The sequence below is a fragment of the Anneissia japonica genome, unplaced genomic scaffold (genome assembly GCF_011630105.1).
Source record: "Anneissia japonica isolate Jap-2015-1 unplaced genomic scaffold, ASM1163010v1 scaffold287743_len2803612_cov181, whole genome shotgun sequence".
NCBI classification, from domain to species: Eukaryota; Metazoa; Echinodermata; class Crinoidea; order Comatulida; family Comatulidae; genus Anneissia; species Anneissia japonica.
The window spans coordinates 1,499,019-1,515,344 of NW_022733259.1; the positions used below are offsets into that span (position 1 = coordinate 1,499,019).

A 16,326-nucleotide genomic window follows, 5' to 3' on the forward strand; every position below is an offset into this window, starting at 1 on the left:
TATGCTAGAGCTGCCACTGAGTCACATACCACGCCCATATGCAATTCAGCACAATGACACTGTAAGTTATTGGTTATTCTAGCTTTATCCTTTTCATAAATGACAATATTTCAATCTATTCAAATAAAATATAAATATCAATAACAAAAATATAATAAATACCAATAACAACTTATTATAGCAAACACAAATTTTGTTTTCATGCATATTACCAACTTTGTTCAATCTCAAAGTAAAAAAAAATAAATTGTAATATCCTTCAGGAACAGAGACTTGATAAAAGATAACAAAGAATGGAGAAACAGGAACTACATAATTGGTGTTTCCTTTGAACTTTGGGATATCCTTCAAAACCAGACATTTAGAAAAAGGCCTCCATCAAATAATTGTCTAATTTACTGTTTATGATGAAATGTCCCTTGTATTTACCTAAATGCCCACTCTACTGACCTTAACTGCCCTTTGTGTTGAATTGAAATGTCCCTTGCATTGACTTAAAATCTCCCTTGTATTGATTTGGAATGTCATTTGTGTTGACTTGAATTTGAAAAGCTCCCTTGCTTTGTCTTGAAATGTCCAATATATTTGGCTTAAAATGTGACTTGTATTGACCTGAAATTTCCTTATGTTAACAATGAATTAACCCAAGTACAGAAATTTAATTTATCAATTCATTATTTTTACTGAATGTTTTTTTTATGTAGCCCTATATGTTCAACTTATGTACAAACATGTTGTTTGTTTTATACAATATAAAATCAACAAGGAAAATTTATTCACCAAAGGTGAACATTTGGAGCCTGAGTCAATTATTTCTTGTTGAGGCTTGAAAATGGAGATGTTTTTATTGTGCATGAATGAACCTAGACTCTTGGGATTGGTAGGTTGTGCACCCCAACCACCAAATCACAATGGCACATACTGTACGTTAATATAGATTTTATATGTTGTTAAATATTTTTATATGTTGTTATATATTGATATAGAATACCTGTTTTTAGCTCATTTTTTCACTAGATAATGGAGCAATGCAAAGCAAAAAAGGCCTTCTGTTGAGCAAGTACTCATCTCTCTCAATGCAATTTCAGAGTTGCTAGTGACGTGACAGTATTATGGCCTGGGGCAGTGGCAGAATGAAGATCACCAGGCCTACACTACCAACCTGGTACCTGGTTCTACAGAAGTGTAGTAAAGTACTGCTGAAGTATACTTAACTACTCTAGTTAGCACTTTACATTCTCAAAGTATTTCAAGTTATCTTGTAGTACCATACAAGCTTTACAGTATTCTGTGATGGTAAAATTACTATTTTGTACAGAAACCTATTGAGATTGTTAAGACAGGTGTCCATTAAAGTCAATAACCTCCACATGAAAAGGCTGTGTGGAAACAAAATCATCTCCCATTGTATCTCTTCAATCGATCGAAGGCCTAGCTACAGTTTAGCTGGGCATGAAATATTATTACTATTATTTATTTATTTGTGACATGTCACCCTCGTATCGGTGGCACTCACAGACATGATGATAACAGTCAATACACAGGCGATTCAAATTGAGGGCAAGACTTACCCAACGTGGTTTTTAAAGAATCACTATTTGGTTTCTATTTTAAATCAACTGTTTTATAATAAATATAAGTGTAAGTGTAGCAGGCGAAGAGGCTTGCAAATGTGAGGAGTAAATCAGAAGTTCAGCGTGCTGTCGCACTCTTAGTATACTACTACTACCAGTACCTAGCTAAACATGTACCACCCACCCATTGATGAGAAATGTAAAAACAAACTTTTTGAGTTACAACTTGTTGATCCTCCGCACTTAGCACAATACTCTCAAGCAGGCCTAACCAATTAATAACCAAAAAATAAAGTGGTTGTACTTACGTCTTCTAAACATCTTGAAGCTGTTTCTTTCCACAACTATGTGTTATATCTGAGGTATTATGTTCCCATTTTTTACTGATATAAATTTCTTGCGTATCAGTCCTTTGTGTTGTGTTCCTGCCAAATGAAATTTGTTTTCCCCTCGCTCCAAGTCTGTATTGTCTTCTGAAACCCGATCGGAGGAAATTGCTAATATAGAGGGCGCCCAACAAAATTACTACAGTCCCAATACAGTACTATTCTCCTCTCTTTACAACCTTGCAGAAAACCGGAACATTTGGTAGTGAAAATTTTCGGCCATCTAGAGATGCCCCAATCCATGGTGGGCCAAGTTTAGCAAATTACGGTATCGTTTCAATAATGAAACCAATCTGAAACGTCTGAAACTTCAGTTCAAGACGGTTTTGTTGTGTAAAATATGGGGCCTACACAGAAACTCCCAAATCGGATAATTATAAATGTGTTCACATATTGAAAATATCCTTTAATTGTAATAGTTTTAGGATGCAAAACCTGCAGTTTCGAAGTGTTTGCGAAGGATGCAAAAATGAAGTTTCTATAGTTTTGTGTACAAAAACGCTCCGAAATATTTATTTTATATATTCTAATGACTTCATAAATACGGTAGGCCTATTATATACGAAGCCTCGTGGGCTTTTAGTTTAAACGTTGGTAGATAGGCCTATATATTACTGGGGTTTGTTTCGTTGTGTCTATTCAGTGACGTCAAATAAATAAGTATAAATAAGTAAATTAAATTATAAATAAATAAATAAGTAAATAAATAAATAAATAAGTAAATAAATAAATAAATAAATAAATAAATAAATAAATAAATAAATAAATAAATAAATAAATAAATAAATAAATAAATAAATAAATAAATAAATGAATGAATGAATGAATGAATGAATGAATGAATGAATTAATGAATGAATGAATGAATGAATGAATGGATGAATTAATTAATAACCCATCTCAATGCATCTCCCATACAATTAGGACCTACTTATTGTGATGCAAGATCTCGTTTCATTTTGTTTAAATACCTGTACTTGTAACTCTCTTCTGTTCAGACAAATTATAGTAATGCACAAACTGAAAACGTAGTACGTACCGTACAGCCGGTGATGACTGTTTTGGGGTGGGGACATGGTTTCATATCGCAATGTATTGTCACAACTTTTTCTCAAATGTGTTGAGTTTCCCCAACAGGAGGGAGAAGGGGGTAAAGCATAGATTATCTCAAAGCGCAGCACTTCTCCGGCGGCCCGCTGACGCCACCTCTGTTCTCTTGCTGCTCTTGAGTGGTCTTTGAGTGGTCCTTTGGTAACCAAAAACAGTTTTATAGATTAAATTTGTAGGAGTTTCTTTTTTGGAGTAAAAATTACTAAATCCGATAATTTCTACTACACTAGACGGTCCTAATCGTGTATTCATCTACCCTTTCACACATTCACGATTTTTGCTACGATAGTTTTTGCTACCATGGTTTTTGCTACCATGGTATTCAAAAAGTTTGAATTTTACGTTTTGTCAATACGATATCAGGACGCCGTCGAAATGTATTATGGCAGTAAATGCGACTACATTGTTACGAAGATAGAGTTACGACAGCCGATTAGTTTTCACGATTTACTACGAACACCAAGATTGTATTAAGACGTCAGTAGCCTACGATTTTTACGAAGAGGAAAGCATGACGACAATACGAATTACCAAGACGCCTGTTTGATTGAACTAATCACATTACAAAAGAGGCGCAATTTACAAATATTTAAATGTTGTCATTGTGGCCATAGCTGTTGATATTTCACAATTGTCAAAAATCTGCAATATAGGCCTATGCAAGTTGCTGCTCTATGTGTTGTGGCCACTACGACGCCGCCACGACAACGACGACAACAACGCTACGACACTCACACGATGCTGCTGCGGTATACCAAGATTTTTTTCATAGCTACGATTTTTTAACATTCCCAAAAAAATCGTGCTCTATCACGATGGCATGGCATCAAGATCCAGTGCGATGCGCTACGGTGAATTACAATTGACTACGAAATTTACGACACCACTGTGATTTAAAAAAAAAAAATAACAAATCTTGCTCAATCGTAGAAAAAAATCCTGATGTGTGAAAATGGTTTTACACTGATTGGTGTTGAATTATCGATCAGTTTAATAAGTTGGGCATGCGAATTTCGGATAGCATACGTATTAATTTCCTTTGGATTGTCACCTAAGCATATTTTGTCCAACAGAAAAGAGTTAGGGAAGAAGTAGCATTCTTTCCCCGCCCCCGCGGCCTCCTACATACGACATTCCACTCTTATCTGTTATCAATCCAATTCAATCGCAGATTTCGAAAGGCTACAGGTAGGCCTACTATCTATCGATACATCGATACATAATTATGCACTAAAGCTTTATTATCTGTTTGTGTAAATATCAGTATATAGGCCTAAGTCTAATCTCAACTTGATCATTGACCTTGCAGTTGATATAAAATAAAAACACGGCGGAAACAGACTAACACACCTTTATAATCACTCCTATTTCCTTTGCATTTGGAAGCACTACGGTACCGTATTCTACAGATGTGTTCTTGGAGTAAGTTCACTGTTCGAAAATGAGGAAACTTGAAGGCTGCAGTTTAATAACTTTCTATATTTTGCTGGTAACTGGCAAATTATCCGCAGAATTTGTGTACCCAAATGTTTTCAACGACACCAAACGGGATTCGGTCCTTTTTGGGCAGTTTCCCGAGGATTTTATGTGGGGTGTTGCGTCGTCTGCGTATCAGGTTGAAGGTGCTTGGAATGAAGGTGGTAGAGGTGAGAGCATTTGGGACAGTTTCACTCACAACAGTGATGAAATATATCGTCATGACAACGGTGATATTGCATGTGATAGTTACCACAATGTTGACAGGGATATAAGAATGCTTAAGGAGATGGGACTTACTCACTATCGATTGTCAATTTCATGGAGCCGGTTGATACCCGATGGTAGATCAATCAACAAAATAAGCATTCCAGGTATAAATTACTATAATTATTTAATTGACAATTTGGTTGAAGCCAATATTATACCGATAGTCACATTGTATAACTGGGACCTGCCACAGGCACTGGAGAAGGAAGGGGGATGGATCAACAATGCAACATTATCTGCTTTTCTGACCTATGCTGTTGTCTGCTTTCAAAATTTCGCCGACCGAGTGCCATACTGGATCACCTTTAACGAACCTTACATGTTCTGCGTCCATGGCTATGGGAACGGTAGCCTAGCACCTGGTACTGGTGATCCCGGGTCTGGGCCATACCAATGTGCTAATAATGTGATACGCGCACATGCACTAGCGTATCACACATACGATGACCATTTCCGACGACGTTTTAACGGGAAAGTGGGACTTAACTTGAATTTTGATTGGTACGAACCAAAAAATGTTCTTAATATCTCTGACGTAACGGCAGCGGAAACCGCTCGCCAGTTTCTTCTTGGCTGGTTTGCACATCCAATATTTCTTAATGGGGATTACCCTGACGTCATGAAGACGCTTATTCGCGAACAGAGTCTTCAGCAAGGGTACAACATCTCAAGACTCCCAGAGTTTACTACAGAGCAGAAGGACAGAATTATTAAAACAAGTGACTTCTTTGGAATAAGTCATTACACTACAAAACTTGCATCGGTCCTGATGCATCCAGATGATGATATTGTAACTCCTTCATGGTCGCATGATGCCAATCTCCAAGAATCAGTCAATGCTTCCTGGCCGAAAACGAACTCTTTGTCTAACAGAGTCGTCCCTTGGGGAATTCGTAAGGCATTGCAATGGATCAAAAAGGAATACAACAATCCAGCCATCCTGATCACAGGGAATGGTGTTGACACTTCTGGAGCCATTGATGACCAAGATAGAGTAAACTATATCAAAGCATACACCAACGAGGTTCTTAAAGGTACGATATTGAAGAAATACATGTCCTTGGTATAAAAAAAAACGATATATATTCCAACATTATTGTCCTTGAGCGCTCTGTAAAACCATATTCTTAAAATTAATATTCTTTATATAGGCGCGGACTATAATATGAATTATAGTGTAGGAAACGACATATGACGCGACTTCAGTGTAAGTGAAAGTGTTTTATCATGTGGTAGACATGCGTGGTGTGCGAGAGGACTATGGCACTTAAACTATGATAGTCCCTGCTTTTGCAGTATACACATTCCATTGTTTTGTTCCATTTAATATACATATTTATTCACTTATTCTTATTTCCACTGGTTCATTAGAACTCCCAGCAATCGTGATCTTTGAACGTATACTGATTCATGAACGATTGGCATATCTTCACTAAGATTGCTGGCAAACTCACTAAATGTCCGTCCAACTTTATTTAATCTCAGATCATTGATATTCTTGTTGAAGAACGCATAAATTCGTCTGGGCCTCTCAGTGGGTAAAATTTAAATAACACAGATTTTTGTATGTTCGAGCGAATATTCATGTTAAAAGCCTGTTAGAACTTGGAAAATATATCACGAAATTCGTGAAAGATAATCGTCTTTTTAGGAGACTGCAGAAAGTTCATTATGTGAACTTTTAGAAATACAGTTTGTCTACAGCAGAAAACGTTACAGTATTTTGCAAAATTCGTTTAGTTTAGGAAGGATTTTTACTGTACAGTGCATAGTCTTATCTACTTGCTACTTCGTGAGGTATTATTGTGAAATTTAAGAAGGGAATTGTGCTGTGGTTGTTGGAGCTCTCAATCTTGACGATAGGTCCGAATCCCACACTATTCATTTTACTTTGCAAAAGAGTTCGAATCCACTATGGTAGTTAAAAAAGGCTTGGGGTAGTTATTCCGGAATTCATTCAAGACAAATTTGTCTTCTGTTAAAGTATAAACAGAAATAGAAAATCTTAAAATATTTTCCTTTCAAAAAATATTTGTTTAAAGCAGAGTATTCTTTTGAAATTCTAAATGTTGTCTGTTTTACATTTGTAGCAATTGAAGACGATGGTGTAAACGTTGTTGGTTATACTGTATGGTCTTTGATGGACAGTTTTGAGTGGGACTTCGGATACAGCCTCAAATATGGTCTCTACCGTGTCGACTTCAGTAGTGATGATCGCGCACGAACTCCTAGGTCGTCTGCACAGTTTTATGCGCAACTTGTTGAGGAAAACGGGTTTAAGAGTAGTGCGTGTTTGATCACAAGCAGCAAGAAATTAACGTTATTAATCATCACAAGTATATATCTATATCATGTACTGATAGATCCATAACTGGAAATACAAGGTGTAAATGTAACTGCTTTAAGATGCTGTTTGGGTTTAATGAATCCTTCCGCTAAGCCCCCGTCCGTTGGATATTACTGCTAAGGTCCCACTTGAAACAACAGCATAAATGTATGTAAACATGTGCGTTCGTTGGACAACACATGTATTTGTAGAGCTGTGTTCTGATTGGTCAGTTGTTGAGTTTGATTGACACTCTGAAAGGTTATTTCAGTTGGTCATGAAGTTATACAAGGCAGTATTCATCTTATCGACCCTCCAAATAAAAACATCCTGTTCACTCCATTTCTGTGATTGGATGAAATGTAGCATGACATGTCAATTGACAGCTACAAGTATTAAATCTTCCCATGATGATGCTGGTGATGATGATGCTAATAATAATAATAATGATGATTTTATTGATTATAGGGATGATTATGACAAGCAATGAAATAAAATTATATATTCTAAGACTTAAGCGCACAAACAGATTGAATGTATATACTGTACTGTATAAGCCAGGCAATTCAAAGGTACATTTAGTTCCATATGCCAACTTATCAACAAATTAATAGTTTGGTTTCCTTGCATTTTGAGTGAACAAGGAAACTTTACATCAGCCAACCATGTACTGGGTGTGTGGCATGTAGAAATTCGCAATCACAAATAAAAGCCTATCATGTATGGAGATGAGTTCCTTCAGTTGAATCAAAGATACTAGAAAACAAAAAAAGCATTCTCCACAGAAAATAAACCTTATCACCGAAACTCATGGTGGGAATACAAAAAATGGTGCACTGTGTACATCTGGATCTGGTCTGGACATAAATTGGAAAGAGAAACGTGCCGTGTAGTCTGCATCTGCATAAAAGATATGCTCTAAGATCTGCTGTAATTTTGCTTGTGAGAGTTCTATCTTGTGTGTTTCTAGTATCTTTGGTTGAATTGCCATTGTATTGCCTGATGTCTTGTTTTTAGTGTAGAGCTGCTTCCCCATTATCTTGGCATCCCACATGCAATGTATATATATGTAGTATTAAATAATCTCTGTATTTAAGTAGACAAGTAAAAAAAAACAAAAAACCAAAGGATAAGAGAATACAAGACAAGATTTTATTTGGGGACTGCCAATGTTTACAAAACAGGTTTTGTTTATAAAATTAAATAATAAATATATCATTTAATATTATGTAAATCATTTTTGAAATTAAAATAACTTCAACATAACACATCTTATTATTTTAATTTTCTCAATTCATACCATATTCAGTTAATAGTAAAATAGTGATATTAAGTGCAACTAATATATTTAATAATATTTTCATGCAGTGGGACTACTATAATGTTTTGTGGTTTATTAATTTTGTTCTCTACATTTATTTCTTTTTCTTAAAAGACATGCCATTCAATTATATGTTGAAAAGAAAATTTTCCAAGAGCATTTCCGAAAATAAAATTTGGCACCAGAATCAAGGTTATTAAAGTACTACTGGGGAGTAATAAATATGATTTAAATCTTCAAAAACCTCAAACCAAATTTAAAAGAATATCAAATAGTACTAGATGAAGTTAATGGTAACGATCTGATGAAAACACGCTGACTCGGAATCCTCAAGATATGATCTAGCTTTATTAACCTTTGAACCACATCCATCATACAGAGACAACCTGATTGCATCACATCATGGATCTTTAGCTGTGGAGACAAAAACAAACATAAGCAGATACTCTCATATAAAATATATTTGCAAACTAACCAAGTCAGCTCAATAAACGTAAATTATCTTTGTGTTGGCACTGTCGTTAAAAACTGGAGGGGAAAAAGTTACAGTATTAGGTAGTTTTCGGCTTAACCCTTTCCAGTCTGCCCCATTACCATTGCCTGAGGCTGTACCAAAGCTGAGAAATTACATCATCTACACTAAATGTCGGGTTTTTACTGGGCGCAGGCATTTTATTTGGTCTGAATATAGGAGGCCCTCTACATAAATACTCATACATCACCCTAAAAAAATCCTATAGAGGGCAGCCTAGCTATAAAATAATTATCAAGAAATCTATATAGGGCGTACGTACGACGCCCCTTGCTATGAATTATGGTAAAATAGGGCGTCGTCGCGACGCCTTGCGACCAGAAAGGGTTAGATGTCTCATCCAAAATACAGTAGGCTATTGAAACTTGCATTTCAACCCTCCAGCTACAACATACGGAAAGCATCAATGGGAATTGAACCGGGGACTAAGAGATCTTCATGGTTCTGCACACACTCAGTGGCTAACACCAGTTCGACTCGGCAAAGTTGCTGTCTGGAAGCTACACTGCTCCCTGCAGCCCTCAAATGTCAAAACTCAGTTTGGCCTTCCAACAAATTGTTAAGCACACCAACGAAGTTAAGTACAGTTTTTGACTGTAGATGTAATAGTTTTTTTTAATAACTGAAAAACAATCGCTGACAATATGTAGCATGAGTAATAGAAACTTACAAGAGTTTAACATAATAGTGGTAATTTTTATGACATTTAACTGACCTTCATGTGCAAGATGAAAACAAAGAGGGCTCACTTCAAAGCTGCTTCAATGGCATCCTTTATCTTCTGCAGCTTGGCATCAGTATCAATATACCCATCACCATTCTAAAAATGAGAACATGAAAACAATTATTATTATAATACTATCGAAAACAGAAGAATATACCAACAATAATCGAACGATAATAACTTATTGGATGGATATATTTGGTGCAAACACAATAACCCATGAAAGTCTGAAGAAGACACTTTTAGTGGGGTCTGTCTGGTGGTGATTGGGCAGCACACTGGGAGATAATCACCTACTCTTTTCCAAAGAGTGTACTGCAATCTTTAACGTGCACATGGGCCATAATGTGCACAGGACCAATGGCTTAAACCTCTCATCTGAAAGACGGTGCGCTACCAGCCCTCCAGCTGAAAAACAAGGAGAGCAATGATAGTAATTGAACCGAGGAGCAAGGGATGTCCACAGTTGAGCGCATACACAGTGGCTACCACCAGCTTAGCATTATGCATGCATTCACTCACAACTAACAGGATAGGAAAATTGTATACAAACCAATACCTGTATCACACGAGACAAAGTGTAGCACAGGACACATGCTAAGAAAATATTTACCAATAAGTTCTGTCCACACTATCAAATTAAAAAACTTTTGTATACCAATATATAGCAGTGGTGCCGACAGGATTTCCCCAACAGGGGTCCATGGTTCGCGACGGGGGGCTGATATCTCCGACGAGAAAAAAGTGGGCATGGCTGGGCCTCGCTAAACCTTTTGGAAGTGGTCCAGGGGACATAGCCCCCCCCCCCCCAAAATATAACAATTTAGGGGATTCAAAGGCTTATTTAATCAATTTAAAAGTCTATTTGTCACATAAAACGTGGCAGCGTGGACAGAGCATTACTGTAGTGTTATGGACACTTTAAAGCTATGTCCATACTCTTAAATTTTATGTGACAAATTTGTGCGATGTGCCAATTGATTGGCTTTGGTAAATAATGACATTCTTTTTTATATAAAGTTAAGTATTTTTTTTATGTAGAATAATAATTTTGTATAATAGTGATGTAATAATTGTTCTAAACAATTGTATCATCAATATAATTAGGATAAATAAAATGACTCCCTTATATTAATTTAAATAAGTAAATTTTTAGGTCGAATGGTAAATTCATATATTGAATCCATTATTGTTTTTTTACAAACAATTATCGAAAATGTTGTATTTTCATCAATTTAATAGGAAAATCCTTTTTGTGTACAGTTATAATGGACTTTTTAAAAAATTGTAATTCATTCAATAGTGTGGTTTTATTAATTAATATAAGTAAATATGGCATTTTAATACTTTATTAATTTATATATATAAGGTATGGCATTTTTTGTAAATTGACGCAATTCAACATATTTATACTGCTACATGTCGATGTGTTTCATGTATAAATGAATGGATAAAAAGAATTTTGATTATAAATTTACCTTTTTTGAATGTACAAGCTTCCCATTGACAGACACCTCAAGGTAACCAGTTACATTAGGAGTGCCCTCTCCAGTCTGCATACAAACATGGCAAAATAAATAATTTGATTATTGAAATTGAAAAGAAACACTATCGTTTAAAATGCATCATCAATCAAGTTGCATATACATATACACTCACCTTTTTCATTAAAATATAAAGTACTTATTATATCTATTCATTATTTAAGCACATGAGCCAAGGCCTGCCAATAGTGAATTAATCAATATCCCACTCAAAGGTGGTAATCATTTTCACAAGACAAGCATAATTATAGACAAGATGCTTTACTTTAAATCTAATAAAATTTAATATAATTTAAATCTAACTAAATCTCATTATGAGGTTTAGGGAGTGGAGTTGCTGGCATATAAGACTCTCATATTATTATAATAAAATATATGTTTTTATATATTTATTATTATATTAATATATACTTATACTAAATATTATAATAAAAAACAATCATACTTCACAATGACAATGTCTCTAGCACATAAATATACAACATAAATTATTAATTTATTATTTTGTTTCCTTTTAATATAAAAGAAAACTGAGATGGGTATGTATTCAAAATATTTTTAATCTAATGTTGGGTAAATATTTGAGGCACATAGAGACCATGTTGCCATTATGCACTATATAAGCCTGTAATATTATAAATTTATGTTAATTTATCATAATAAAATAAAAATAGTCTTATTTCACAATGGTAATGTCTTTAGCATAAAAATACTTCATAAATTATTCATTTGTTCTTTCATTTCCCCTTAATAATATTTTAAAAAACCCTGAGCTGGTTATGAGTAATGTTCCACGTTGTTTAATCCAATGACGGGGGTAATTATGTGGGGGGGGGGGCACGTAGAGATTTTGTTGGCAGCTATTATGCCCTATAAAATTGTCATACTATGATATAATATCATCTATTAATTCTACTTTGTACACTTTAGAATGATAATGTCTCTAGCATAAAAATACTTAATGAATTAATAATTTGTTCTTTTGTTCCTCTTATATCCATGTCGTATGTAAATGTATGGGGAAAGAGCATTGTCAGTTGCTGCTCCCAAGGTGTGAAATAGTTTGCCTATTTTTGTCTGTGGGTCTCCTTCTCTTGATATTTTAAAAAATTGGTTTAAGATTCATCTTTTTAATTTACTTTAATTCTTGACTTTATTTGCAAAATACACCACCGAAACCCTGGCTCAGAAATACCGGGCTGGTGTCCGGCAGGAGTTAGTTTCACCTTTAGCTTAGATAGGGGCACCGAAAAAAAAAAAAAAAATTAGTAGTTAATGTTATTCATTTATTTATATATTTGCACTCTAGCGCATAGAGACCTCTGTATTATGTGCTTTGCAAATCCCACTTATTAATATTATTATATTATTATTATTATCACTATTATTATTATTGTTATATATTAAAAACAACTTACAACTGTGATTTCGGCTCCAAATTCGTCCTCCAGCTCTATTTGCAGCCGTCGGTACTATCAGAAAAAAATCAATCAATCAATTTACAAGGGACATTATACAGTTTTCTAACAACAAAATGATTTACAAGTATATAGAATGATTAAAATTAAAACTATGAATTCTGCTCAGTGCTTGTAAGACAGTTGCTGGCTAATAAAGTTTACAAAATAAAGATGAATCCGAATATGAATCCAAATCTACCTATTGTAGTTTAATGCTCAAGCTTGTCCACACTATAAAATTTTCTTTGACAATTTTTAACATTTTCATGTTTTTTGCATTTTATAAAAGAAGATATTAAAGAACATTTCTGCAAAATATCAATAACAAAATCTAACTGGAAAGCATATTCAAATTATTTTTAAAATATAAATATTAATAATAAACTATTGATTTTGGAATCTTTGGAAGCTGTCTTCTCAAAAGCTGATATCCAATGAATGAAATATTCATAACTTCACTAACACTTAACCAATTTCCATTAAATAACCACTGTTTTTAAATAACAATTCTTACAGAATCTAAAAACACCAAACACTCAATTTTGAATTTTTCTTACAAAACGGCTGGTTTTGCCAGAGCCAGTCACATATGGCCATGATGACTATATTTAGGCATATCATTATGTTTTTGTAAAATACTGTAAAATTTAACAATCTCAACAGGGCTCTATACATGTTAAAAACTGATGGTAAATTTGGTTCTGAGAGCCATCTGTTTTATATAGTACTAAATTGCATAATAATAATAATAATAATAATGCATAATAATAGTTCGGCACACACGAAATTGGTACCCTACCCTATTGTAATTCAGATACATACGATATAAAATATAAATCATGCATGATAGAACCTGTTGTGTTGTAATATGTATTGCCAAATTTGGACTAAATAAGACTTGTTAGTCAGGCATAGAGAAGTCAGCAATGCATACATACAGGCTAAAAAAAAGTGGCCGTGGTACCAAAACACAATGACAGTTGAAAATCAGGGCCAGTTGGTCAGGGTTTTCTTTTTAGTACTATGGCCTTATTATAGAGTTAATTGCTGACCATCACTCACCCCATGTACTTTGGTTGATAACTGTAACCACAGGGATTATTTCCATTCTTAAAATATTAACTTGATTAAAACTAGATTGAAAGGTGTCCTTTCCAATTAGAACAGAGGACCCTGGATTTTTGAGACTGTATTGTTGTTGAGTTATATATACCCGAGCACAGAACATTGTTGAAATAAATTAAATAATTATAATGAAAGTTATAAGGTCATATTTATGATGAAACATGCCATGTTATTGTGAGTTTGAACTAAATACTACAGGTATATCTTTGACAAATCCACATAAATGCAAAAAGAAAAAATGGTGTTTCATATCCTACGATGGAAATTGAAAGTCAGGATCGGCTGGTTGGTCAGGTTTTTTTTGTACTTAAATTCTTGGGTTAAAGGAGGTGGACGATGGCTAATGTATAATGATGACGACAATATAGATTATATTTTTAAATTAAAGCAGAAATTATCCTCACCTTGGAGCCATAACCTCAGGCGCCGCTGAAAGAAAAAAAAAATAGATAAGATAATTGTAAAAAGCTATACCTTGATTTGAAACAGAATGTCATAATTTAAATAATTAAGCAGCAATTTCTCTTTTATACTCTTGATAAGTACATGAATGGTTGGTGTAACAGTTGTGGGAAAGTCTCAAAACCCTAGTTCATGGAGTAGCTTTATTTCCCGGCTTGGAGACTGAGTTATTGTCTTTACCGCACACAGTAGCAGCAAGGACTTATAACTGTTACCAGGATAGGAAGCTGGCTGGTTAAGCCGTCTAACTGGAATTAGCCTTATGCGTGTTATTTTTATGCTAATGAGCCAGATAAGCACAATCTGCACATGCTCAGAAAAACAAAACTTTCCTAAGCCACACTGCGGTCCGCACTGCATATTGGCTTGGCGTAGCTCTAGGCCTAGCCAAGAATTACGGTACGGTAAAACAAAGCAAAATAAGGGTACTAATTTCACTTGGCATGCAAATCAATCATACTTACACACTTAAAAACAAACTAATCTACCAATAAAATCACCTGCTAGTTAAGATATAAGGCAAGTATGTTCACAAATTTGATTTTAAATTGATGATTTTGTTATTAGTATTACAATGAACATCACATAGGCTAGCCAAGGCCATGTGTAACCGCTTATAAAAATGCAGAAAAAAAAGACCCAAATCAAATTAGAATGAAGTTATTAACTAACTAGTGCATTAAAATTATTCATATACTTACTACTTATATAAAATTAAAATGTATTGCTCACAAATGCCAATTTTTTATTTTAATATGCCTTTTCTTTGTTTTACCGTACCGTAATCCTTGGCAGGCCTAGCTGTATGCCTAGCCGATACGCAGGGCCGCAGTGTGGCAAAGGAAACTTTTGTTTTTCTGAGCATGTGCAGATAATGCTTATCTAGGTCATTAGCATAACAATACCACACACAATTCTAATTCCCGTTAGACGGCTTAAACCAGCCAGCTTCCTATCCTGGTAACAGTTATAAGTCCTTGGTAGCAGAGCCGAGGTATAAGCCCATGGTGGAAACTACCAAAGCCCAGCATGTTGCTAAACAGAGTGCCTGCATACACCCAGGGTGACAATGATGCTGTTTTGCTTATTGGGGCCAGTCCTCCATTAAAAATAATTGACTCCCATGTCAATTAAGGTTTTAAAATTAATAATTAAATAAATAAATAAAAATATTGAGTCAAGGGTAGTTTAAGCTTTGAAGTACATTGTTGTGTTGATGCACCATGAGCATCTTTTCAGATGGATAATGGAATAGAACATAGGATGTGTTGAGAATGATATTGCTTCCATTGGATTTGTTTACAGCCATTTGTGGGGGGGGGGGGGGATAAATTCTAGGGAAATATATAAACCTAAATGTGAAGAATGCAAGATTTTTCAATCAAAAAAGTCAGTATTACTAAATATGTCACTTAAAAGGGCCTGTTGTGTACATTAAGAATTTATAAACCAGAAAGCACAACAAACAATTAATATGATATATTTAGGTAGTGTTATAGGCTCTATGCATGTGAACAATTGATGAAATATTTCAGATTTTCTATTGATTTCAAAGTCAATAGAGACAATGAAAATATCATCCATGCATATCAACTGGCAATAAGCCCGACGACAACTGATTTGAGTAAGTCTGTATTTTAGGGGTTCTTAGCTACTGTATACTGCAACAGTGCCAAGTTTGTAGACCTATTGAATCAATTTGAAGGTCTGATAATCTAGAGGGGGACTGGGGTTTGGCCACTTTTGTGTGAAAAAAATGTAATAATGAAATAACACACTAATACCCATTTCACACTGATGCTATTTTGCAAATATTAACAACTTGTAACAAGTTGTAACCAGGTTTGGATGAGTGTGAAAGCAAAATCCTTGTAAACTTTCCTAGATTTCACAGGGGTCCCCTGAGTTATCTCAGAACAAAAACAGACCATCGAGAGGCCTGTTTTTTTCCCGAAATCTTCCGAGTTGTTGTTGCGCATGCGTCATGTCCATATTTTGACCTTTTTGCGGGCTGTG

The 16,326-nt window shown here is 34.7% G+C and overlaps 2 protein-coding genes and 1 long non-coding RNA gene across 5 annotated transcripts in view; 1 reads left to right on the forward strand and 2 right to left on the reverse strand.

Moving 5' to 3' along the window:
* LOC117116026 (ras guanyl-releasing protein 3-like) overlaps window positions 1-2,039 on the reverse strand; it is a 74,721-nt gene extending 72,682 nt beyond the window's left edge. For both annotated transcript variants that reach the window (XM_033259961.1, XM_033259960.1), the window contains exon 1: window positions 1,883-2,039. In XM_033259961.1, the coding sequence (XP_033115852.1) occupies window positions 1,883-1,895 (13 nt within the window). In that variant the 5' untranslated portion in view covers window positions 1,896-2,039. The remainder of the gene's footprint in view (window positions 1-1,882) is intronic.
* Window positions 2,040-4,393: 2,354 nt separating this feature from the next.
* Window positions 4,394-8,728, forward strand: LOC117116080 (cytosolic beta-glucosidase-like). The gene is made up of 2 exons (XM_033260025.1): window positions 4,394-5,850; window positions 6,907-8,728. Exons 1-2 carry the CDS (start codon window positions 4,512-4,514, stop codon window positions 7,185-7,187), a joined length of 1,620 nt encoding a protein of 539 aa, XP_033115916.1. The 5' UTR covers window positions 4,394-4,511; the 3' UTR covers window positions 7,188-8,728.
* A 2,477-nt stretch (window positions 8,729-11,205) lies between these two features.
* The window catches only part of LOC117116081, an 8,963-nt gene continuing 3,842 nt past the window's right edge, over window positions 11,206-16,326 (reverse strand). For both annotated transcript variants that reach the window (XR_004446674.1, XR_004446675.1), the window contains exons 2-4: window positions 14,253-14,277; window positions 12,682-12,735; window positions 11,206-11,272 (exon numbers count right to left, since the gene is read on the reverse strand). This is a non-coding gene — a long non-coding RNA (uncharacterized LOC117116081). The remainder of the gene's footprint in view (window positions 11,273-12,681; window positions 12,736-14,252; window positions 14,278-16,326) is intronic.

Excerpts from the sequence above, each read along its gene's own strand:
- LOC117116080 (XM_033260025.1), top strand. The coding sequence starts at position 4,512 with ATGAGGAAACTTGAAGGCTGCAGTTTAATAACTTTCTATATTTTGCTG. Across the intron at positions 5,851-6,906 it reads CACCAACGAGGTTCTTAAAG|CAATTGAAGACGATGGTGTA; the intron begins GTACGATATTGA and ends TTACATTTGTAG.